Below are 23,402 nucleotides of genomic sequence, written 5' to 3'. Positions count from 1 at the left end.
AACTTATCAACCCTGCTGGATCAAAAAGGTCCCAGAAAAAAAACAATAAAAACTGTGGAAATGTCTACATTCTTCTGAGCTGTACCAGTGGATATGACTATGATTACTACCGCCTGTGGAGGGCAGCAATACGTCAATGCTGCGTCTAGTCTGCCAACCAAAAGAAGAAGAAGAAGAGTTCATTTTGTGACGTCACCAGCGTGTTGCCGGAGAAGGCCGGAGCAAGATGGCGGGGTCCAAGGTGAAGCAGGACATGCCTCCTGCGGGAGGCTATGCAGCTTTTGATTACAAGAGAAATCTACCAAAACGAGGACTTTCGGGTACTTGCACTACATACTTAAGTTACCAAATACTACAGGTCCACACCAGAGCTACTAGTTATTCACAAGTTGTTGACATTTGCTACACTGTAAAAAGCGGCTAATGCTAACAGGTCAGTGGGACAGACTCAAGGAGCTCTACTACAATTTAAATGTCGAAGTCATCAGACACTCGTGATTAAATATATTTGTTAGCGCAGGACCAGTCTCTTTTGACCGCAATGTTTTTTATTTAATCGGTTGAAGTTGTTGAATACAATTTTCATGCGAAGTATTGTTGACAGCGATGATGGCTAGCTGCTAACACTGCAAACACTGCACCTGGTGTTGAACAGGTTCTGTTTGATGTTATTTAAAAACTGTTCCTTTAGCCTATCAACCCAACAGCTCAATGTGTGGATCTATCAGTTTGAAACCTATAAGAAATGTAATTTAGTTCACAGTTGTTGAACCATGTGCCATAAACAGAACACCAAATCAATCTCTGCTGCAGCTTTAAGTGTGAAGTGAACTGATGTGACAGGTTTGAGGTTTGACACATTAGATTAGAGAATAATGAGATGTTGTGCCTGAAGGAGGACAGTGTGTAACTACATCACACTGGTTGTGATCAGTGTTGCTGATGTTTTGAGAGTCCACTACTTTTGGGGAATTTAAATCTATATGGATGTGTTGAAGTTTAATGAAGACACAATATATATTTTTTAAAAGCTTGATACAAACAGCTAGTCTGTGCAGCGCGTGTACGTATGTTACTTATGTGAATGATGAATCTGCTGTTTAAGCCTGTGATGAATAAAGATTGCTAGATTAATGTTTTGAATAATTGCCTTGAAGATTAGTTTTATTTCTGTTTATCGACTTATTAGTTAGAGGCCAGTTGGTGCACTTCTTGTCTGACAGTCAACATTTGAGAACAGGCAGGTCTGCGTTGATAATGGCAGCTGAAGCGAGGCAGGGCATCTGTAATCTGTAAATACTTGCATAAGAGCTGTGTTGAGCAAATGTAGTTCACTGTAACACTCATGATTCTGTTCTCGCCTACACAAATCAATATCCGCTTCTATTAATGTATACCTGTATAAAGTCAAAATTTGACTTTAGTAAAGTGACACAAAAAATATTTTTGTGCTCGTTCAAATAACAGCTGTGGTCGCTCTATTACAGCCCGATTCATAGTCCTGATTATTGAAGTCATTTTGGGCTTTAAGGAAGGTATAAAAGGACACCACTCTATTGTTACATAGGATAATAAACAAGTTTATTTTATCTATTTTCTTGTTGTCTTGATCACTGGAAGCCACAGTCTGAGCAACCCCTAATTAATTAGACCTGGAAGTGAGGGGTCACCCTGTGGGTCTTCCTTCTACTGTCAAGATAAAACAGTGGTATCTTTTTCACCACCAGATGGAGACACTGCGCTGTCTTTGTTTTAATCATCTTGAAAATCACAACCTCAAACTGTAATTCAGTGTACAGATCCAGAACTCACTCCAGAAAACACTGGAGTTGAGAGTTCCTGTTTCTCGATCATCAATTTTTTTTTAGCAGTTTTTAATATTTTCTCAGCTATAACTATTACCTCTTTTGATACTGTTTGGGAGCATGGATGATTAAGGCTTCTTACCAAATAGCCAATCAAATAATTAGGGCTTTTTCCAAAAAAAAGAAATGCAGCCTGTACTAATGTCTAAAGTTCCCTTCATGAAACAAACTCGCAGTGAGCCACAGTCACTGCAACCATTTAGAGCTGCAGATGTAGACTTTGTAGTATGCATCTAATACAGATGAGGAATGAAGTAGTGTTAAGTGGTGGTATGAACTAGAGTATCACCTTAACAGGTTTGCAGGTGAAGCGGCTGTTGTAACCTTATGCGTCACAATGTGTTGGTCTGAACTAGGGGTGCAAACGAGTTCATTACATAATAATCGGTTACAAAAAAAATGTAATCGATAAAATCGTTTTTGTAGTCCACATGTTTGTAAATGTTTCTTGTTGCATTGTGGGTTCTAGGATAGGCCTAATTCAAAACAGAAAAAAAGGAGCACACTCAAACAGAAATAAAACTTCAGGTGCACGAGCGCAAAAAGAAAATAGATGACAAACAAAGCGCTGATAAAGGCTCTGTGCTGAAACGCGTTGTTGATCCATACGCTGCTACCCTAACAAAAATATCCCTTTAATTTACCCCTTTATGAATTCACAATGAACTAAAAGTCCCAAACAAACGAAATACGTATTATGATCTACGAAAGTTCAGTTCAAATTGTCTTTTTAGAGATAATTTGACGAAGGACTTTTACTGTGCGATTACCGCTTTACCCCGCCAAACCAATGAGGTTTGATCATCCAGGACAGAGCAGCATAACTAGATGTTTTCCTATATTTTGGAATTTTAGATGATTATTCTTTTAATAACTACAAAACGGAACAACCTTATAGGGAGAAATAGCTCATAGCGGACGGACGAGCGAGATTGAGCGAGTGTCATTGCGCACAGAGGAGAAAGATGAAACAGACAGACACAACTTAACTTAAATCGTTCATTTCTGCACCTCCAGTCTGAACTGTGGCAGGTATTTACTGTGTATGTAGATTATTGTGAAATAAGTTTGACAGAGAAGTCGTCGGCAGCTCTTCCCCCTGGGCAGATCTGCAGTTTGCTGTACGTTGTTGATGTATGCCAGAAGTCAGTTGCACAAGGCTTTTTTAACACAAACTACAAATCCTCTCTTCTTCAATGTCATTTATTCAAAATTAAAAGGGAAATCTTAATTACTGTATCTGGCACACTTTAGTTCGATTAAGCACAGCAGGCTATTGCAAATGTATATCACATCATGGTCATAAAGACGTGTTACTGAAACTTTACTGCCAGAAAAATATGCCTAAGGGATTCATCTGTCCTGTTTTAAACCGGTTTGAGTGGTTGCTAGTATCTGTGACCTTCTGGGGGTTGAGAGAATAGTACATAAAAGGTTCATTCCTATCTGTGTATATATATGTTACATGGTACTTGTGTCTAAATAGGTTCAATGTGGTGGGAACTCAAACCCCAACATTAACTTATCTTTGTAAAGAAACACTAACATGAAACTTTCACTGGTTTCTTCTTCCCTTGGCAGGATATAGCATGTTCGGGATTGGCATTGGAATCATGGTGTTTGGTTACTGGAGGCTTTTCAAGTGGAACAGAGAGAGGAGGTGGGATACTTTAAACAAATATATATGGAAGTCAAAGTTTATAAAAATGTTCATTATTGTGCTGTAGCAGCTGGTGATTTGTCTTTGTACATCACAGGCGCTTGCAGATTGAGGAGTTGGAGGCTAGGATAGCTCTGATGCCGCTGCTGCAGGCGGAGCAAGACCGAAGGTGACATAAATCATCATACGTACAAATTCCCTTTTCACATTTTAACTTGTGATTGTGACTCTCAAAGATAAGCGTCTTTAAGTTACACTTTTCTTCTGATCAGGACCTTACGGATGTTAAGGGAGAATTTGGAGGAGGAGGCGATCCTCATGAAGGACGTTCCAGGTTGGAAGGTAAAGGAAATGTTTGACTCCTTGTGTTAGACTCCTGACACATAAGAGAGCCTTGCATCACATTTTTGATTACCGGTAAATGTTGATTTCAGTCACTCTTAAGTGTGGTAGTTAGTCTTTTTCATATTTGTTCAATATCTAAAATTTGAAGCAATTCAACACATTTAGATTCCATGAGGATGAAAAGATGAAGCACTCACTCACATTTCATTTATCAGGATTATCAACACTTAAATTTAACTCACTGTCTTTTTAAACCCTTTTTTTGTTTTTACACACAAAAAAAACCTCCATTCTTTTCTCAATAAAGCGTTAAAAATCATTTGGAAATCTTAAGCATTAATCCCCTTTACAGAAACCAGACAAATGAGGCCAGTTGGAACTAATTGGTATAGGTGGTGTTATGTTAACTCTGGTAGGACAGCACTGTTGACCCCATCTCAACTGTTTAGATGAACTCACAGCTTTATTCTCAATAAAGAGTGATGAGTATTCATAAGTAAATAAAAGGCTACTCTCATTTTTAAAGACTCAACATAAATCATCACTGGAGATTAATGCAACAAGGCTCTAACTGCACACTGATGTTTCAATAACTCCTTTATATCTTTGCAACATGAAGGAAATACAAAAAGCAGAGCAGCAAATACTGTATTACCTCATTCTTTTGTGATAGGGATGGGCATTTTAGACATAAGTTCAGGTCCCAGCAGCACGAACACTTTAATGTAGGGTCTGATTTTGGAGGTCTGGGTCATTATGTCAGTATCTTATTGATAAAGACTCTCATTACATGCTTTAGGTTGGTGAGAGTGTCTTCCACACAGACCGCTGGACATCCCCTCTGACAGAGGAGCTGTTCAACCTCCGGCCCAAAGAACAGCTTTTGCATAAGCGTTTTGGCTTCTTGTCGTACGTCTGAGCAGCGGACTACAACGGCTGACAACTTGTTGACCCATGCCCTCAATACAGCTTGTAAATGTTCAATAAAGTATCTTTTTTCTGTACCTCATCTTGGTTTATCTGGTGTCATTTTTACAATGTGGACTTTGAATTATTAAACTTGACATTTGAGAGTTGCTGGTAACCTTATGTACAACATTTTATCTTGGGAGCTTGAGGGGCTGATGGACTAGCAGTTAAGTTTAGCAGCACACCATATGCAGAGGGTTTAAGTCTAACTAGCGGCTCCTTTCCCACATGAAAAATTAGCTTTGGGAGTGAAACAAGTTAATAGAAACATTTTTGCAGTAAACTGCTCTCACCAGTTTAAATACCAGTCATGTACTTCTATGATTTTTACATTGATAAAGGTACTGTGGTCAGGATTTCATGTTAGAAATTTTCAGGACTAAATAATACTAGGCTGCATGCATTTCAAAACCCGTTGTCAAGTGTCACTGTTTTCAGTGAAAATCCAAATGTAAAGTCAATAAACGTATTGGTTTAATTTGTGCACATCAATTCAATGATTAACCTTGGTATAAAAAATAAAAAAAAACAAGCCATCTGGTTTTCACTTGACTAGTTTTTATTTAAATAGATCAAACAGCATCATTCTGTAAAGTTTGGTGTAAACTTCATTAAGCTCACACCAATGATGAAAAAGGGCCCTTCTGTTTCTTGACATACGACCACTTCAAGGAAACTGCCCAGCCCTATGTACAGGTCAGACTGACCCCTTTCAACATGATTTCTTGGACCATGTTCTTATCAAATGTTGACTTTCAGAGCAACATCTTTCAAAGGCCTCAACTTCCTTGTCTGCAGGATCCTGGCAAGCTCCTCGCCTCAGGTGCTGCACGATGGACCTGAAACAGGGCAGTGCAGAATTTTCAGCCAGGTTAAGTTTTCTGTACCACAAACCAGAGCACATGGGATTGTTTTTTTTTTTTCTGTCCAGTAAGACAAGGTTGTACCTGTTATCTGCATAAAGGGCTAATGCCGCTCACTTCAGCCTCAAGGAGATCCAGTGAAGCCTCCAGCAGTCAGTTTACTCTAGAGAGAAAGAAAAATGGATTACGCCTGGAAAATTACATCAGTCACAAGACAAATCACAACAAAATGCATGCAGCCCTATGTATGAGTCTGAAACTCACCACTGACTCTGTGTAAGGATACAAAGAAACTGCAAATTATCTAGACACCTTGCACATCAATAAGGACTGCGGTGGGATATTACAGGAGCAAATTTGAAGACTAGTGCAGTGAACGGAAGTGGACTGAGCACAAAATTACCCACGAGGCTGCTTTTTAGTGGTGCACTCAGGTGGAGCAGAACAATCCAGAGGGGCTTCATAGAAACATTTTTTTTTTTCAATGGACTTTGTTTTATGAATCAGATTCGGGAAGAGGCCATGGCATGTTGGCGACATCTGAAGCAGAGTACTATAAACGACTAACTTGAAGGCATTCATGGAAACAATGAGAACTGAGTTTGAAGGATGTGAGCAAAGCAAAAGGAGATTGTTACCTCACGTGCATTGGCCTATTTTCTCCACATATGACCTAGGCAAGAGCAGCTTTCATCTCTGATGAGCACTTGTTGGTAGGCGCAACACTTCACTCTCCAAGGACTTGTAGGTTTTTGAAGTAGCTGACCTCTTGAACATAATGAAGCTTTAACATGACCAGACACCAGCTGATGTTTCCCTGCACTCCTTGTGCCAGTGCAGGGCCTTAATACTCAAACCGCATCAAGGGTTTGATCAAAACCATTGTCCGATGGTCTTGAGACCTGTACAGGATTCATTGGGCCAGAAACCACTGATACTGTTTAAGTATTTAGAAACCGGAAAGGCAGCTTTTTTTTTTTTTTTTTTTTAAATATACCCAAGTGGAAAATTTATAGTACACCCAATTTCAGCTAACCCCTCCATTATCTCAATCAAGGCTATTCCAACTATGGTGACTTAACTGTCGCAGCTTTAAACTCCCCATGCGATAAGTTTTACAATGCAAAAGAATCAAGATTATTTTCCACAGTCTGTTTAATAGGCTCCATGAAGCCAAACTGACAAAGAAAAAAAAAAATTGTTGATCATACAAAGAACATAAAGTACAAAACTGTTCCCGGTTGAGATTTTACTTTGGGGAAACGTAGTTACATTTTTCGATCACTTTAACAAGATTAGTCCATTTTACAGCACATTTAAAATGCAGATGTTGAGCAGAGCATAGAAGATACCTTGGACAGACTTCATGAACAGCCGGCCACTTCGGATGTGTAGTTCACCAGTCTGAAAGGAATTCACTCTTTTGGGAAATTGAACACACAGGAGCCTCGGCTAAACTTAGTTTTTAATAGTAAAAAGGAATTTAGCATAAAATCCCCCAAAAGCTTTTAGAGTTATCAGAGCTATTTTCTTCTTTCAGTTTAAAACCTGGCAAGACGAAGGCCAGTCACAAAGACTGACAGGGGAAAAAGGAATAAACAAACAAGCCCCATCGGATATTTCAATATAAAAAAAACAAAAATAACTAAGGAATCAAAATCAGGAAACACTTCTAATGTGCTGGACAAAAAGAAAAAGTCTACAGCAATGGTAGTGGCTGTTCAACGAAAAGCCATGTGGAGAGCTGTTTGATCCCCTTACTGGGACTTGTCAGTTCTTATCAGATTATACAGATGCCTTTTAGTTAACAAACGACCTTTGAGGAATCAAGATGCCCAATTAAGCAAGATAAGAGTCTTGAACTGTACTTTGTTACATGGTTTGTTAAGGAATGACCAAAACTCATGGCTACATTTTTTGAAGATGCTTGAGCTACTACAACAGAACTACAAAACTAAGGTCAGCAATAACACGTGGACACTTTTCTTGAGGAGCGCATCTTTGAAATACAGCCAGCCAAGTGATGATCTTGAATCAGGGAGATGTTTACTCGTGTGTAGCTGAGGATAAGAAGTGGGCACACAGGTAAAGACACGGAAAGTTCCAACACTGGAGTTTCACAACACCCCCCTCATCCCACCAGACAGTCCAAAACCCCTCCCGATATGTTTGCGTTAGGTGCTCCATCAGCTTAGATACGAGAAATAGCCGATTAAGTAGGTTTCATTGTTAAAGGGGTTGGGGGAGGGGGGGGCTAGTGAGATTTGGGACTGGTTATAAAGAGGCATCTACTTTGGCTGAGGTACAAGACTGAGGGGCGTATATGATACAGGTTCTCATATGTTGGGGCTGTGAAATGTGATGCCTAGTGTCATTGAGAATTCAGAAATTACCACAATTAATACATCTTTCCAAGCATTATTTTCTTAAGAAATGTCATTACAAATACATGTCTGGTTAAGATCAGTTTCTAAATGCAGATTTTGTTTTTTAAAAAACAGCCCCAACATAAGTACATACACAGTGCAAATGCATATCATTCATGCTTACCATAGCCATCATATCCATCGCGGTAACTGCCTCCTTGGCGATCATATGTATTCTGACCCCTAGAAAAAATAAAAATGAGGTATTATTGTATTGCAATACACAATGAGAAAACTCAGCCAGGTAGCTGTTATCTCATTGTCACCTCACCTATTTTCTCTGTATCCTCCACCGTAGGATCCTCCGCCACCTCCACCTCCTCCACTCCTGTATCCGCCACTACTGTTACCACCAAAACTCCTCTCTCCTCCTCCAAAGCTCCGGTCGCCATAACCCCGGTCATAGCTTCTTTCATATCCACCACCTTAAAAGTGAGGAAAAACATAGACGGCAATTAACTACTCATCCGGCAGTACAGAAATTTGAATGGAGTTAAAGTAGTAGAGAGAGGAATTCCTGAAGCAGACTGACAGTCTTCACCTCTGGAGTAACCTCGCCCACCTCTACCCCTATTACTGCCGAATCGTCCTCCACCGCCACCGCCACCACGTCCGCTTGAAAATCCTCCTCTGGGGCGCCCGCTCTTTCCAGCTGCATCCACACGGATCGTCCGGCCATCAATCACCTGCAACGAGAGGCAACTTTTAATACAAGGCCAATTTAATTTATAAATTTTATTTAAAAATTAAATCGTTAAAATGTATTTAATATGAAACAGTATGATAATTGCTGGGGAGTTACCTTGCCGTCCATTCCTGTCATGGCGTCTTTAGCGTCTTCAATGTTGTCGTATTTCACAAACCCGAACCCGCGAGATTTCCCGGTCTCTTTGTCCCTGATCACATCCACTGAGGGGGGGTGGGGGGTGAGGAAAAAAAAACAAAAAACAGTATTATGTAGAAAATGTCTTACACCTCGCTTCAGCAGTTCATGCAAAACGACATTTTTTTTTAAACAAATCGCTGTACAACATTAACAGAAGAGCAAGGGCGTCAAACCTTTTTCGATGGTTCCATATTTGCTGAAGGCCGCCGCCAGCGCGTCCTCGCCGGTATCGAAGTTCAGCCCTCCAACGAATAATTTACCTTCGTCCGACATTTTCAACGTAGCTACAGAAAGAAATAAAAAGAAAACAAAAAAGTCAACCTTCAATGAAAGATAAAAAGATAATAACGCTGCAGTAGGAAAGTAGGTCACGGTTCAAGTAATTCGCGACGTGAATTGTAATTCGATAATTACTCTGAAATTATCTGAATATCTGCCGTGCATACATTTTTACATGCCCGATTTAAGACTTTTATTTAGATGGATATTTCGAAGATGTAATCGAAAAAGCAGGCTTCATTCATTGTCTTGACCTGTGCAGTATAGAGTCGGGCCTCGGGGCCTACAAACGTGGTTAGCGGATTACGTCCCGCTAGCTCCAGTTTTCCTTTCAGCGCCATTTTGTAGCAGCGAGCTCGTGGTCATCCCTTTTGTTTCGATGGTTCAGATGCGGACAGATGACTCCTCTACTCGGTTATATAATGCTTATATAATATATACATATATAACTACATCCGTTTAGTGTGTTTTCCTAACAAACACGACTTTGTAACACATTGCAAAATAAACAAATGCAGATCGAATTATTTAATTACCATCGCAATTAATTATAACGGTTTTTGGTGCGCGTGTTTAAAAAAAGAAAGATTGAATACCACACCATAAAAAAAAATCTTACTAGTTGCTTAAAAATGATAGGTAAGGCTGTAATACAAGCTCAAAGAAAACACATTGTGTAAGAGAGTGAATGATTTCTTTACCTTTCGGCTGGCTGTGGTGCTGCTGAAGGGAGCTGGGCTGCAGGTCGAATGAGAGAGGAGAGAGAGCGCGCGTCCTTTTTCAACTCGCACTGCGATGACGTCTTCTTCTCTCGGGTCGTCTGCCGGGACAATACGTAACACGGCTGGCAGTGCTGCCCCCTGTTGTATCTGATTGTGTAGACCGGTTTCAAATAGTATAGCTCAGGGGGTCTCCAACCTTTCTTAATCTGAGAGCTACTTTCAAAAAATGAAAGTGGCCAAGGGCTACTTTCATTTATTTACATAGCTCAGCTGAATTAAGCTACTGTTTGTACATGTGTGAAATTGCAATAAGCCAATGCTTATCAATAATCTTAAATTCACATCAATGTCCAAGAAAGCATTAGTACTTCATACTTGTTTTTATGGGCCAAATATATGAATAGTGGGAAGAGGTGCATTTACTGTCGTCAGATTTTTATTTTTATTTTTTAACACAGTCGGTCAACCTATAGGCGAGCTACTGAAAACCTGCCTACCAGTAGCTCCCGAGCTACCTGTTGGAGACCCCTGTTATAGATCGTTGCCTTTGTTGTTTATTTTCTCTTTGGTTTCAGCTTGTTTTTTTTTCTCTTCTGTTTTGTACACAATTAAAGTGTTTTTTCTGATCCATATGTTTTAACTTGTTCAAACTGTAGGCCTGTTGTTGATGCATGGATGGTAGTTCACTCATATACGACCATATGCAAACTTCACTACTTATCTGTAGTGCGTCTTCCTCATGTTACAACTGTTCGAACCTCAGTAGGCTAGATATCATTTACTGTTTATTACCAGAGTCTCCTAGGCTATGCATATGTCAGCTAAATATTTACGACGACATTTATATATATTTCCCATAAACATCCATTTAATGATTTCCCAAAATTAAAACATTTACATTTTTGTATTATGTGTTTGATATAGAATTATGCCTCATTCACATTATTTTGAAAATGGCAGTAAAAACGTTTACTTTATACAAGTTGCGATGACTATATGTCTGGCATAATATTACTCTTCAGCTGTGTACTTCTCATACACAAGGTGCCACATATCTGATAAGTGTTGTGTCTCTTTCAATAAATTTCATTTTTTGTTTGAAAGAAACAGAAGTAATGATAAACAGTGAAGACACGTGCATCTTCACAACAGAAAGCCTTGAAGTTTACAGATAGATGAAGAGGAAAATGTGACTTGTTTCATGTATGAAAAAGGCTTAACACAAACATCTCATTCATTTTCTCTCTTTATTCTTTGCGGTTCTTCCCGTTGCTTATGTGTACATTCAAATATTGCATAAGAGAAAAATTTTTTAGGAACTTCCTCTACACCAGGGATGGGCAACTTTGGTCACAGCAAGGGCCACATTAATTTAATTCTCACTGCCGGAGGGCCAAATTGTAGGATACAAAAACGATTACAGTCAATTATGTCTCAAATTTAACTCAACATACACCAGTGATCAAATATTATTATGGACATACTTCTGCTTTTCATGATTTCATGGTAGATCTTGTCACGTTTTCTTCATGTTTCCAATTAATTGATATGTGAAAATTGAACTGAGGGCCACGTTGAGGGTTGGCCGCCAGTTGCCCACCCCTGCTCTACACAAAACAAAGCCGTTTACATTCAGGACATGTACGGATAAGGCTTTGGAGTCCATGAAACCTACAGCCAGGTTTCTGTATGGAACACGACGTACAACATGAAAAATGCTACATTATCATTATCAATGACAAAAATGTCCCTGCAGGACCGTCTCAGATAAAGTTACATACTCAGAACATTGACACCACAGAACAGACTCTTGGAGACTTTGGGCTTATTTTCTAAAGAAATGCTCATAATGTTGAAAAGGTGCCTTAGGTGCCTTGGCCAATCTTCCACTGATTTTGCAAGGTCCAGAGTCAGCTCAGGTTTCAATGGTGATACCACTACCATCACAGTGGAAGGATCTTTTCTTGAAAGCCAGAGAACTAGAGTTCATGGTGAGGAGGCTGGTATGGGTGAGACGCCTGTGACAGGTACGAGTTCCTGCGAGTCCGCCTGCGAGTCTGCCTCTGTTGCATTAAAAACTGCAGCCGCTGTAGCTTACAGTGCAACGCCTGATTCTCCTGTGTGGGTGAGTGGAGGGGAGGACTCTCTTCATCTACAGGAGAGAAAACAATAATTACATGTTAGACACACTACCTGAAAATAAAGCTCATTTTTGGCATGAAATTCAATTTATCATGACATCTTTTGATAGAGATGTAAAATTTGGATAAAACAGCCTCCACTGTCACTAGTCCGTTATCTGATGACTCCAAATATTAAAGTACACACAAAAACAAAAAAGCAAAAAGAAAAGAAACCAAGACAAATGGAAAAAAAGTGCAGAAAAGTGAAGAAGAAGAAAGAAGAAGAAGAAGAAAAAAGAAAGCAATTTGGAGGTTAAAACATGTTTTACTGCAAAGAGTGAACTTTAGACTGTAGGCACATTCATTGACCCCCACACACAAACAGAGGTTATTGAGCACGAGTTTCAAGGTGTTCTAAAGTTTTAAGACATGATCCTTCACATCTTAAAGGCATGTGACTAAAACTGTCCCAAATGTTTGGTCAGTGTCATTTAATCCAACTGAAATGTGAGTAATAAGAATGTATGAATGTCTTTATTTTGACTGTTGTTTAAAGCTCACCTGGAGTTTTAGCCAGGTGCTCTTCCCTCTGTGTCTCCAGCGTTTTACTTTTATCTATGCTTTGCTCCTCTGTAGTGAGCACTGGGCTGACTGGAGGGGTTGAAGCAGCACAATGCAGGTTAGGGCTGGCAGGTGAAGCCCCCTGGTGGTGGAGGGCAGCTCTAAGGAGGTCTTTGAGGATCTGGAGGATGATGGCGATGCCACCTTGAGGATGGCTGATGCTGCTCTGACTGCAAGGGGCCAGAGTGCCTGTTGGGATTATAGTGGATAAAAAGAAGAATACATTAATATTAGTTTACAGTAAAAATGCTAATAGGTTGAGTGGTTCCAGCTGCTCAAATAACTTCATGTGTTCCTTTGTCTTGAGTATTTAACAGGTTTGGATTGAGTAAATGATCTGAATTATTTTCTTGTTTCTTGTGTTCGTTTTTTTTAAAGCATGTTAGTTTTTACTCATTGTATAAAGTTTTTAACATTTTTATTTTTTTATTTTTTTTATTTTTGACTACCTTATTCATTTAAGTAAATTCTATGATCTGGCTGCATCAACACTGCAATTTCCCAGTCTGATTATCACGGTATATCTAAATCTCTATCTCTCAATTGATTTGTCCACAGTGTTACAAACAATTCAAAAACATTTACAGGGAGAAGATGGAAGACAGAAAGTAAAGAATGCAAAGCAGTTGACTCCTTAGAGCAGGAGGACCCGTGACTTGCTTCTATTGAATTCAATAGGTTTCACACAAACCCCCACCCATTGTGTCTGGGTCCCCCACCCATAATCTCTGCCGAAATTCACACCACTGCAGGGGGGCAGCTGTTCTTCTTTTCATGGAAATGATCGAGATGGCCCTCTCCTTTTCTTTTGGTATATACAAACATTCAGAGACAATCCCCTCTTACACGTCACTGACCAGACATTTCCATAACACTGAATGAAGCATAATGCAACCCGCCCCTCTCCACAGCATGTCAACCACTGCTGGGACATCACCCACTGCATCTAAAAAACCCAACACTTACCCCGCCCTTACCCCCAGCCAGGTGAAACAGGAGATCACTAGGCTCCCAATAAACAAAGATAGTGGGCCAGACAACATCAATACCCCTCCAATAAATGATATATCTCAGCTTTACATTTTCTTTAGTTTTCCTGGGCAAAAGATGTACAGCAGTGATGCTCAACCCGAGGCTCTCGAGCCACATGTGGCTCATTTGGAACTAGTTGTGGCTCTTTTAGGTCCTACTTGGAAAAATGTGGAAAAATCCAAAGTAATTATTTAGAAAAGGGAAACATTCTTTGCAAGTCATGTCACTGTGTTTCCCACACATATTTTAGGGAAGAAACAGAAACAGTTTTTTGTATTTTCTGTACAGTATTAAGTCCCTGGTACATGGTCCTTTTTTGGTACACAAGGATGCAATGGGTATTGGTCAATCATATTGCATGGCATGACTTGCTGCAAAACCAGCGTTCTGTCTGGGAAATCTGAACCAACCCATTTTTTTAATAGCAAAACCATCAACAATGGTGAACCGAATTTGATGCTCAATTTAAAAAGACCTGAAAAAGGGTGCATATTTTCCCCTGTTTTTGTGTTGATGTTGTGTAGAAGATTTAGTAGAATCAGTTTGATATTTCTGTTATTCTGAGTATTAATTACAGAGCACTCACACTAGTCAAACATACTGGACTTTAGGGGTGAATCGGCTTGGGCACGATATGGTTTGCCTAGTGTGAGTGCGCCCTCATGCAACTTCAAACGATGTATTAAAGCCTCTACACAATCTTTCGTTGAGGTTCAGGATTGTGACTTAAGCATGCAAGGAAGTATCGGTCGCACAGTGACTGAAGGCCTGTGAACTATGACTCAATAAAGACCTCTGAGTCTGGTTCTACCTGAATTCTCTACTAATGGTTTTCCAGGACCCCCTTCTGCAGTTTGAATATAAGCAACATATGTGGAGGATGCTATCTTTTTCCTGACACACAAGACCTTCTCATGCCTGTAGAAGTGAGTGATTACTGAGGGTTGTCTTCTCTCGACTCCTCAACTTTTTAACAACACCCAGCCCTGCCTCCAGGAGGGAGGCTTATTGCTGCTCCCCTACACAATAGGTCCTACAATACCTAACCGGGCAGCTGATAAAGAACTAAAGCTCAACATCATCTAGAGCAAAGACCTGGTGGTGGATGTAGTGGGGACATTGGGATGAAAATCAATTAAAATACTAGCCAGGTAAAACAACCCTAAAGGCCTCCTCAGGAAGAAAAAAGTCACTAGTTTGTAAAGTCAACTCTCTGATCTTTGCTGTGGTGGTAACAAGCTGGTAAAGAGGCCACTAGTTGTAGCTCAGAGTAAAACCAGGCAGCTTGGAGTTAGTGGGTAAGAGGAGGACAAGGATATTATCAAAGCCATCATAGTTTACAACTCTTCCCCTATAGAGCAAGTGTCATTTTATAAATCTTTGGATGTAACAATTGACCATTCGTTTTTCTGAAAAGACCACGTCGAATATATACTGTATGCAAAAAGACAAAACAAAGAATGTATTCCCCCTGCCGACTGAGATCGTGGCGAGTAGACAAATTCTTGTTTTATTTTCTACATCTGTGATTCTCAGTGACCTCAGTGAGTATTATAACACCTCATGGTATAGGCCTATGTCTGTCCACCAATGAAAAACAGGCTCAAAATTGTAGGCCAACCACTCCAGAGACTCCATGAATCAGCTCACAAGAAGTGTTAAAGGGATACTTCACCCATTTGCATTAAGCTTTGTATCATTAGAAAGCTGGTAGTATTTTTTAATGGTCGTGCATCCCACCCTCATTTTCTGAGTCTGAAAAGGAGCTTCCAGTGACGCAAAATGACGATTTTTGCGTCACTGGAAGCTGTTGCGGTTGGCGGGGTGAAACTACAATGCTAGTTCCTCATATTTTCGACCACTGAAGCTACAGACCAATCACAGATCAGTGGGCAGGAACTCACTCCCAGAATCGAAACGTCTGCCATATAGCTTGGAAGCTATGCTACCAGGCTGATAATATAAAAAAATATAAATATAGCGGCGAGATGGCTGCTGCGGCCGCCGGGAGCCTGGCCCCCGGGAGCTCGGCCGCCGGGAGCCCGGCCGCCGGGAGCTGGCCGCGACAAAAGACCGGCCTGTTGGCAGCAACCGTCTTGCGGCTATATTGCTATACTGCCGCCGCTGCCAGCTCAGCAGCCGAGACATGATGCTTGCCTGTCGGCGGCGGTGAGGACGAGGAGCCCGGGCCGGCTCGAGCTGGGGCGGACTGGTAGTGTCGGTGCTCTCACTGTTTGCCTATGGACACAGACATAGAGTCTGTTTTCTGCCAGGAATTTCCAAGATCAATTCTGGAAGAAATCTCTGAATCAGTTGAGGAAATGGTCTTATGTGTTGAAGTAAATATATCTGTGAATGTTTTTATTACTATATTTCTACTGCTATATTGTATATTTTGGAGAAACTGTATTGATCGAATTTCCCTCTGGGGTTAATAAAGTATTTCTGATTCTGAACTAGAGGACCTTAGTGGGAGTGGCCTGCGGTGCTGTGCATTCTGGGATTTGGTGTCTTTCATCCACATGAGCCAAAAAGACACTTTCTGCCTTTTCACGGCCAAGAAGGCACCAACTTCAAAATTTATTTCACATTTCTACTACATATATGACCCAACGTCAATACAGATTCATGTTTCAACGGGTGCAGTATCCCTTTAGGGCTAGCTTACCGCATTGTCTATGACCCTATAACCACACACCCTGAACAATGAACTTAAACTATTAGCATTAAATCTGAGAAACAGGGTCCCAGGTTCAAATAAGTAAACTTGAATATGGTAAATGGCCTTGAGCTTACATAGCGCTTTTTCTAGTCTCCCGACTACTCAAAGCGCTTTTACATTGCATGTCCCACCTACCCATACACACACTGACGGTAGTGGTTGATACATCATCCATCAGAAGTAACTAATCCCATTCATACACCACCACAGAAGCAGCGGGAGCAACTTGGGGTTAAGCCCAAAGACACATCAGATATGTTGCTCAGCTGGGGATCGAACCCTTGACCTTCCGGATGAGAGGCAACGACTCTACCAACTGACCCACAGCCGCCCCTGGAGCAGAATGGTCTCAAATGTTTCTATCGTTGCATCTTCTCTTAAATATTTATGTTGTTTATGAAGCAAGACAAATTTCAGACTTCGATTAAGTTCTATCTATCTATCTATATGATATCATCTATCACCATGATGCAAAAAAGGAGTGCTGGAGGTCAATCACTGACTGTGTCATCACTCACACCAGTAGCCTTTGTCTCACACACTTATGTCATGGTTGTCTAATTTTAGTTTCCAATTGTTCAAATACCGCTTCTTCTTGTTATTTTCCATGTTTACTTTTTCTTTGTACCTGTAAGTTTATCTTCCCTTGTGCTACTTTTGGAACTGAAGTACCCCTAGTAACAATAAAGGTTTATTGATTCATTGTCAACTACAAATTTTTGTACTCTTATTATGCCGTTACATCATATTCAGCACATGCTGTTATGGTACTTACCAGAAAAAGTCCCAGAGAAGACACCAGGAGAGTGGCTCACAAAACTCTCGATTACTGCTCCTGGCTGCTTGCACAGCTCAGGAGTAGCATGATCTTGAGTATTACCCTGTAAAGCAATCAGTAAGTATTACTATTACATGAAAATACAATCACGGAGAAATGTATTGTGCAGTAGAACTTGCAAGGCTGACCTCATTGAAGGTAGAGGCCGGTGCTGGACTTGGGGGTCCAGGATCGGAGCCAGTTGGAGCAGGTGAACAGACTGGTGTGGCTGCTTGTAGCGGAGATCTGGGGTGCAAAAATTGGGTTGAAGATGTGCGAGGTGTTTGGGGAGGAAAGGACTGATGCGGAAATGCACCCTGATGGCAGTTTGTCGAAGGAAGGGATGAGCAGGAGGGGTTGGCTGTTGAGTGAAATGAAGTCCTGCTTCTTTCAGAGTTTAAATGGATCGTGGATTTAGAGTCAGAAGCAGGTGGGGTAAAGGATCCTGCAGTGTTGGTGGAGCAGTTGGTGGAGCAGCAGGAGGATGAAGAGTCAAGACGGCTCATTCTGGCCGCAGCAGGCAAGCCAGTTTGAAGGTCCCTCCTGCTACCGACTCTTAAGTCCTGGTGGTGTTGCTGATGCTGCTGCAGCTCGGCCACGTTCTGCGCAGAAAGCTGCAGCTGCACATACATCACATGTGCACCAACGCCAAGGTTTAGGTTCAGAGGTGAGCGCCCGGACAGGAAGTCGCTGATCTGAAGTGCAGTCAGGAGAAACACGTCACAGAGAAATTTACAATTCAGTCCAGTGTAGTTTGGCAACACCCCTGGTTACCATGGTAACAGCAGGTGTGGTTTAACTTTACAACACTAACACACATGCAGCTTCTTTTTTTTTACTTTAAGAAAGATAACTGAAGCAAAAGAGTGTCTCTGTTTCCAGTTCAGAAAAATAACCCTTGTTGTTTTATTAAACATGGAAATCATGATGATTTATTGGATTACATATTTTCCCTGCGCAATACTGAAAGTCTCATTGAAAAACATGTTTGCGTGTGTGTGAGAAGCTACATGACTGTCAGCAAACAGAAGTAGAGAAGTAAAGGACATGATGCAATCATCTTTGCATGTGTTTAGATATTTTGTTAAAGCCTTATGACTAAAGTGTGTAGGTTTTTAAATTATCACTACATCTAAACTATAGGCTATGAAAGTATGTAACTTTAAAAAAGGTCAGTATTTCCCCCTAAGGGTTTTTCTTTCGTTGATTTAGTCATTCTGTGTCATCTTTGAAAAATGACGATGTAAAAAACCCAAGTTCATCTGAGCTACACATTGGTGGCTGAATTTCAGAGGACATTGGTGAGATGGTGAAAAATGTAAAAACGTGGCGTGTTAAAGGGTGTATTCACCTTATTTGTGGTGCATACAACAGGTGGCAATTCAAGTGAACTTAACTCTTACCTGGGCTTCTGTTAAGCTTTCCAAAACGTCCATGATACCTCTCTCTGCTTTGGCAGTCGAGCACTGTGACAGCAAAAATAAAAGTACTTAACATCACATTAATGTGTGAATGGAAATGTGTATTTTCTCCCCAGTGTAAGATGGGCTTACTTACTGCAATTCCTGCCTCAACTACAGGGACCAGGGTCAATTTGCTGCCATCTGTTACACCCAGGTCCAACAGCTTACCTGCAGTCAGCTGACTGAAACGTATCCATCATTAAGTCAGGACATTTAAATAAAGACATTTTTTTTATTACATAGGCTACTTCATGCTATGATATCAACCAAAGCATCAATGTAAAAACAACCTCACCTGTCTTTATGGAGCAGGACGATTCTGTCTGTTTGCATTCTGAGTTTGTTGGAGATGTGAGTCCTCAATCCCTCCACAGTTTCTCCTCGGGGAACAGTCAGCTCCACTGGACTGCCGGTGGTCGAGGTGATGGTCAAACGCATGTTTGGCGAACTGGTAGAGATCCCAGACCCGCAGCATGGAGACCTGCCCGGAGTAAAGCTACAGAGACCCCGCTGCTGCTGCTCCATACAGCTGAATTCTTTATGAAAAGCCCAAATTCAAACCTGTTTCTGGTCGCAAGATTAAACGAAGACGAGGGGCAAGAATGAGTGTTTTTCTTTTTTATTACAGCTTCTCGTTCCTCATTGGACAGTGAGAAACAACTGTCAAAATATACACTTGAGAGCACGATATAGATCCTCTCTACGACGGTGACCCGCGCAGCACTACTCCACCGAGTGTAAAGCACCACATCCCTGTCAGTGTAAGCCCCGCCCACATATACACACAGCCAATAAGCGACATCCCCAACACCAGGCAGCCATTACTGTCTAATCAAAACGCCTGTTATCTCACATGGCGCCTCCCAGTTTTGTTCCTCACTCGCCATTCATAAATGATGCAATCTGCTCAGCTCCATAACGTTGTGTACAGGCTGTCATCATGCCAACATCCCTTATTGATCAACAGAATGGCACATCGTTATCGATAAAGGGCTATAGCAATTATTAATCACATTATCGAAACCTGTCCTGATAAATACGGGAGTTTGCCCTGCCCTAACTGACTCATAGTCTACACAACAAACAAATTGTACTATGCTGATCACGACAGTCTTTTTAAAACAAAGGGGGTTTTCACATTAGTCTATATTTTATACTGCATTAAGAAACTCCATTCAACCACTTACCTACCTGAGCTCAAGCATCAGACTTACTAGACAACTGCTCTGGACAGGAGCACAAGAGTCTAAAATAACCTTTATTTATTGCAGTTCTTTAAAAAAAAAAAAATATATATATTTTTTTGGATCGATTACAATTGTTTATCAGTCATGAAAGATTGAGACAGACATGTATGGAACAGACTGCAGCTATCAGAAACAAATATGTGTGGTGTCTTAAAAATGCATCACATACATACAAATATAAAAAAAATACATTCTTCCATATTTATGACATTTATAACTATAAAACAGTCCAACAATGACAATAAATAAGAGTCTGTAATTAGGGAAGAATAGTCCAGTCATTTCCCATTTTTTCCTTATTTTCAAGGTCACCTGCGTGCTGAGAGCTGCCCAGCACACTCTGTCCTGAATGCTTAGAACACCCTGACCAGTCCATCACATGCACGTTTATTGCCACTGTATAGGTTTCCTGTCCAGCCAGTGGGAGGACACCTTCACAGGCAGTATGTATCCTTTGTATTCTGCAGTCTTTGTCCCTCTCGGCTGTTTAGTATTCTTGCCGCTCCTCTCGTGGTCTGCAGTGGGGCCTCAGGCTGCACCTGTCACATGATGCTCAGTGGAGAGGAGCAGCTTGGAGTAAAGTGACGTAGGGCGCCGGGGCGGGCGGAGAAATGCAGCTAATGTGAGTCTCCACATGCTGGCTAATAATAGCTACACCCACAACACCCCCACTTTATCCAGTCTGCGTCACTCCACTCCCAAATCACCCACCTCCCTTCCTTACCCCTCCCCCACACTCACTCCTCTCCACACTCTCCTAAATGCAGATATGGTGGGCTCATTGTTCATTTTTTTTCATCTTTAAGCAAAAATAAAACAAAACCCTTCAGTACAATCTATCTCCTCCTTTTCTGGGCTGTTAAACATTGCATGGATGTTTTTTTGTAGAGTAAAATCATGGATTTGGCTCTTACTCTTCATTGCTAACATGATTTATAGACATATGAAAGCTACATTTGAGATAAGTGGAGTAATTACAAGCAGTGGAATATATTTAAAAGCTCAATTTTGTTCTAATCTTTGTTGAACTTCATTGATATTCAAAAGAAAACTCACACTTATCTCTTCCTTTTTTCTTATTTAATGACCAAATGAACTTATTGTCCCTGAGAGATTTTGATGGAGATCTTGTCCTCCCATGGCGTTCTAAACCCTCTCTCCTCCCCTATTATGGCATATCCCGCCTACGTTTTACAAAGCTGAGCTAGACGGGAGAGGTTGCTGCTTTACATTCTTCAAGCCTCGCTGAGAACAATTCAACAGGATGTCCTGCTCTCCAGAACGAGCACAGACGCAGCTCTGACGTCAACAAGTACAGAAACCCACACACACACACACACACACACACACACACACACACACACACACACACACACAGAGCCACATTCTTCCTACCCCTTTACGGCCTCTCCTGGCATAATTTCCCAGATGTTTCAATATTCTGGTATGTCACACATTAGTGTCCCTGGCATTTCAGTCATAAAAATATTTGCATGTATGGAATCAGTGCTAAATATTTCAACCAAAATCTCAATTATAGACTGAGATCATCATCAAACGGCTGAATGTCTGAAAATAAAGGAACACAGATGGAGGAGAGCATTTGGGTCGTTATCGCAGATATATTATTTTACATCCTTCTAAATTCTGAGTGAAATGCGTCAAAATAATTTTTAATCATGATCTGATGTTTGACCATCTGTCCCCTCATATTAATTAAAATAAATAACTCCCCCCAAAATATTCCTTTCCCCCCTCATATTGTGTTTATTTTTATTTGGGAAAGGTTTTATATTGTAGAATTGCGTCATGGAATAGCCCTGTATGCCCATTTATGAATAGATTCATGCTGTTCCCTGCTTGGGCATTTGAACCTTCAACTCAAGAGGTCATTTATTAGGCCTTAAATACAGCAAAGGGATATTTTTTCAGTTAAACAACTACGATTGCAGATAATTAACCTGGATTTACCCCAGACAACGTACCTCAGACAAAGTTCATGTTTTCTTAGGAATGCTTTTTATTCTTCTTCTTTCTTCTTCACATTTTGCAAAAAGCAGGCAAGTTTAGAACATTTTAATGCAGGAATGTTACATGTTGGAGCGTGTGAAAAAATCATGGTATGCATAGTATTTGAAATTCAAAACAATAATCTGTCTCTTAAAAGTCCTATTCTGAGTTTGATTTTGAAACCTTTCTCACAGTTCAATGATGAAACAAAGATTAGGAAAGCATTTCAGTGAACTCCACTGATTGAGCACTGCACTTGTGTAACATTATCAGACTTATGATGAACAATAAATATCAAAATAATTGCAGCAGAACTACATTTTTTTTATTCCATGCGTTTTTCTTATTCGTCAAAGCCTGGCGCCTACATCACCCAAACTGCAACTCGATCACCACTGTTCTCAGATCTGGATTAGAAGTCACTGTACTAAATGATCAGAGGTTTTTATATAGCTTTCAGTCTTCAGCACTCTGTTCTCTCTGAGCTACAAAATGGTTTATTCAACTTAACTCACATACATATTACTTTCTCCAGGACCTGTCAATCAGTGGAATATATGAAAAAAAACAACAACTGATGGGCCTATATGTAATATTCAAACACTGTCTGTTAACATTTCAAGGTAATTGAATATTTTTTTACCATGGGTGAGCCCTGCAGCAAAACATGATGAAATACTGTAGTTCTTCTGGGTATGCCGAGATGATCTTCTGATAAATGATTGATGTTAAACTCAAGAGAGAACAGAAACCTGGCACTCCTGATAAGGAAAAAAAACAAGTTGGTCATCACACATGGAATAGTTATGACATGGCATTAAGAATGTGTAGTTCACTTTCCAGATTAAAATTTTTGTTTAAAAAAAAAAAAAGGTGTTTATATAAAACGTTGGTTTGATTATTTTTTGTGTGTGTGATTTCTGTTTTGTTTTTGTTTGTGTATTTTTTTTGTTTTGAAAAAAATGTTTGGATATATTTTGTTCTGATATGTTTTGGTTTATTGTAAACAAACTAGCAGTGCTTTAAATAATAAGATTTTTAAGGTTTAATAAGCTAAAGCTTCAGCCTACACATTTTCAGTCAAAATGTTCTTCTTGTTTTTCTTGAATGCACATGCCTTTGTAAATTTTTGTATTTTTATTCTAGCATTTCCTAATGGAAAACTGTACAAGATAAAGATAAGATAAGATATACTTTATTCATCCCAGCAGGGAAATGTAGGTGTTCCAGCAGCCAGCATACATACAAACACCCAACACAACACATATATACATACATATCCCACCCATACAAAAAACATGAGCCCACAATACATAGCCAGGATAAAAAAGTGGTATGGATGGTCCATGTGC

General features: G+C 40.3%; 3 protein-coding genes across 7 annotated transcripts in view; 1 reads left to right on the top strand and 2 right to left on the bottom strand.

Annotated features, from left to right (window-relative positions):
• Positions 1 to 19,919, bottom strand: part of LOC132979046 (midnolin-like) — a 53,056-nt gene extending 33,137 nt beyond the window's left edge. Inside the window, exons 1-7 of one of the 2 annotated variants that reach the window (XR_009674011.1) lie at positions 19,089 to 19,919; positions 18,888 to 18,975; positions 18,734 to 18,796; positions 17,480 to 18,025; positions 17,289 to 17,394; positions 12,700 to 12,948; positions 11,461 to 12,167 (exon numbers count right to left, since the gene is read on the bottom strand). Coding sequence is in view for 1 of the 2 variants with exons in the window: in XM_061044509.1 (XP_060900492.1) it covers positions 11,995 to 12,167; positions 12,700 to 12,948; positions 17,289 to 17,394; positions 17,480 to 18,025; positions 18,734 to 18,796; positions 18,888 to 18,975; positions 19,089 to 19,318 (1,455 nt within the window). In the remaining variant the exon portion in view is untranslated. Of the gene's footprint in view, positions 1 to 11,243; positions 12,168 to 12,699; positions 12,949 to 17,288; positions 17,395 to 17,479; positions 18,026 to 18,733; positions 18,797 to 18,887; positions 18,976 to 19,088 lie in introns of those variants that run through there. The other variant, XM_061044509.1, reaches the window with a different exon arrangement.
• On the top strand, positions 162 to 4,879 carry ndufa13 (NADH:ubiquinone oxidoreductase subunit A13). Its single transcript, XM_061044495.1, has 5 exons — positions 162 to 320; positions 3,447 to 3,525; positions 3,623 to 3,694; positions 3,798 to 3,867; positions 4,670 to 4,879. Exons 1-5 carry the CDS (start codon positions 227 to 229, stop codon positions 4,787 to 4,789), a joined length of 435 nt encoding a protein of 144 aa, XP_060900478.1. The 5' UTR covers positions 162 to 226; the 3' UTR covers positions 4,790 to 4,879.
• cirbpa (cold inducible RNA binding protein a) lies at positions 5,473 to 10,114 on the bottom strand. 4 transcript variants are annotated; one of them, XR_009674010.1, is made up of 8 exons: positions 9,995 to 10,114; positions 9,188 to 9,298; positions 8,931 to 9,037; positions 8,670 to 8,814; positions 8,400 to 8,553; positions 8,253 to 8,311; positions 5,787 to 5,865; positions 5,473 to 5,678 (listed from the first exon to the last, which is right to left on the bottom strand). XR_009674010.1 is itself a non-coding variant. In XM_061044491.1 (7 exons), the coding sequence occupies exons 2-7, from the start codon at positions 9,285 to 9,287 to the stop codon at positions 7,749 to 7,751; spliced, it is 579 nt and encodes a 192-aa protein (XP_060900474.1). In that variant the 5' UTR covers positions 9,288 to 9,298; positions 9,995 to 10,114; the 3' UTR covers positions 6,840 to 7,748. The 4 variants fall into 4 exon arrangements, 3 of the variants coding, with proteins under 3 accessions (XP_060900474.1, XP_060900476.1, XP_060900477.1); XM_061044491.1 differs by lacking the exons at positions 5,473 to 5,678; positions 5,787 to 5,865 and adding an exon at positions 6,840 to 7,762; XM_061044493.1 differs by lacking the exons at positions 5,473 to 5,678; positions 5,787 to 5,865 and adding an exon at positions 6,840 to 7,762 and having other exon boundaries at positions 8,691 to 8,814.
• Positions 19,920 to 23,402: the final 3,483 nt, after the last annotated feature.

Source organism: Labrus mixtus, chromosome 8 (genome assembly GCF_963584025.1).
Source record: "Labrus mixtus chromosome 8, fLabMix1.1, whole genome shotgun sequence".
Lineage (NCBI taxonomy): Eukaryota > Metazoa > Chordata > Actinopteri > Labriformes > Labridae > Labrus > Labrus mixtus.
This window is presented reverse-complemented; position numbering and strand designations above follow the sequence as displayed.

Excerpts from the sequence above, each read along its gene's own strand:
- ndufa13 (XM_061044495.1), top strand. The coding sequence starts at position 227 with ATGGCGGGGTCCAAGGTGAAGCAGGACATGCCTCCTGCGGGAGGCTAT. Across the intron at positions 321-3,446 it reads ACCAAAACGAGGACTTTCGG|GATATAGCATGTTCGGGATT; the intron begins GTACTTGCACTA and ends TTCCCTTGGCAG. Across the intron at positions 3,695-3,797 it reads CAGGCGGAGCAAGACCGAAG|GACCTTACGGATGTTAAGGG; the intron begins GTGACATAAATC and ends TCTTCTGATCAG.
- cirbpa (XM_061044491.1), bottom strand. The coding sequence starts at position 9,287 with ATGTCGGACGAAGGTAAATTATTCGTTGGAGGGCTGAACTTCGATACC. Across the intron at positions 9,038-9,187 it reads ATATGGAACCATCGAAAAAG|TGGATGTGATCAGGGACAAA; the intron begins GTTTGACGCCCT and ends ACCCCCCCTCAG. Across the intron at positions 8,815-8,930 it reads TGACAGGAATGGACGGCAAG|GTGATTGATGGCCGGACGAT; the intron begins GTAACTCCCCAG and ends CTCTCGTTGCAG.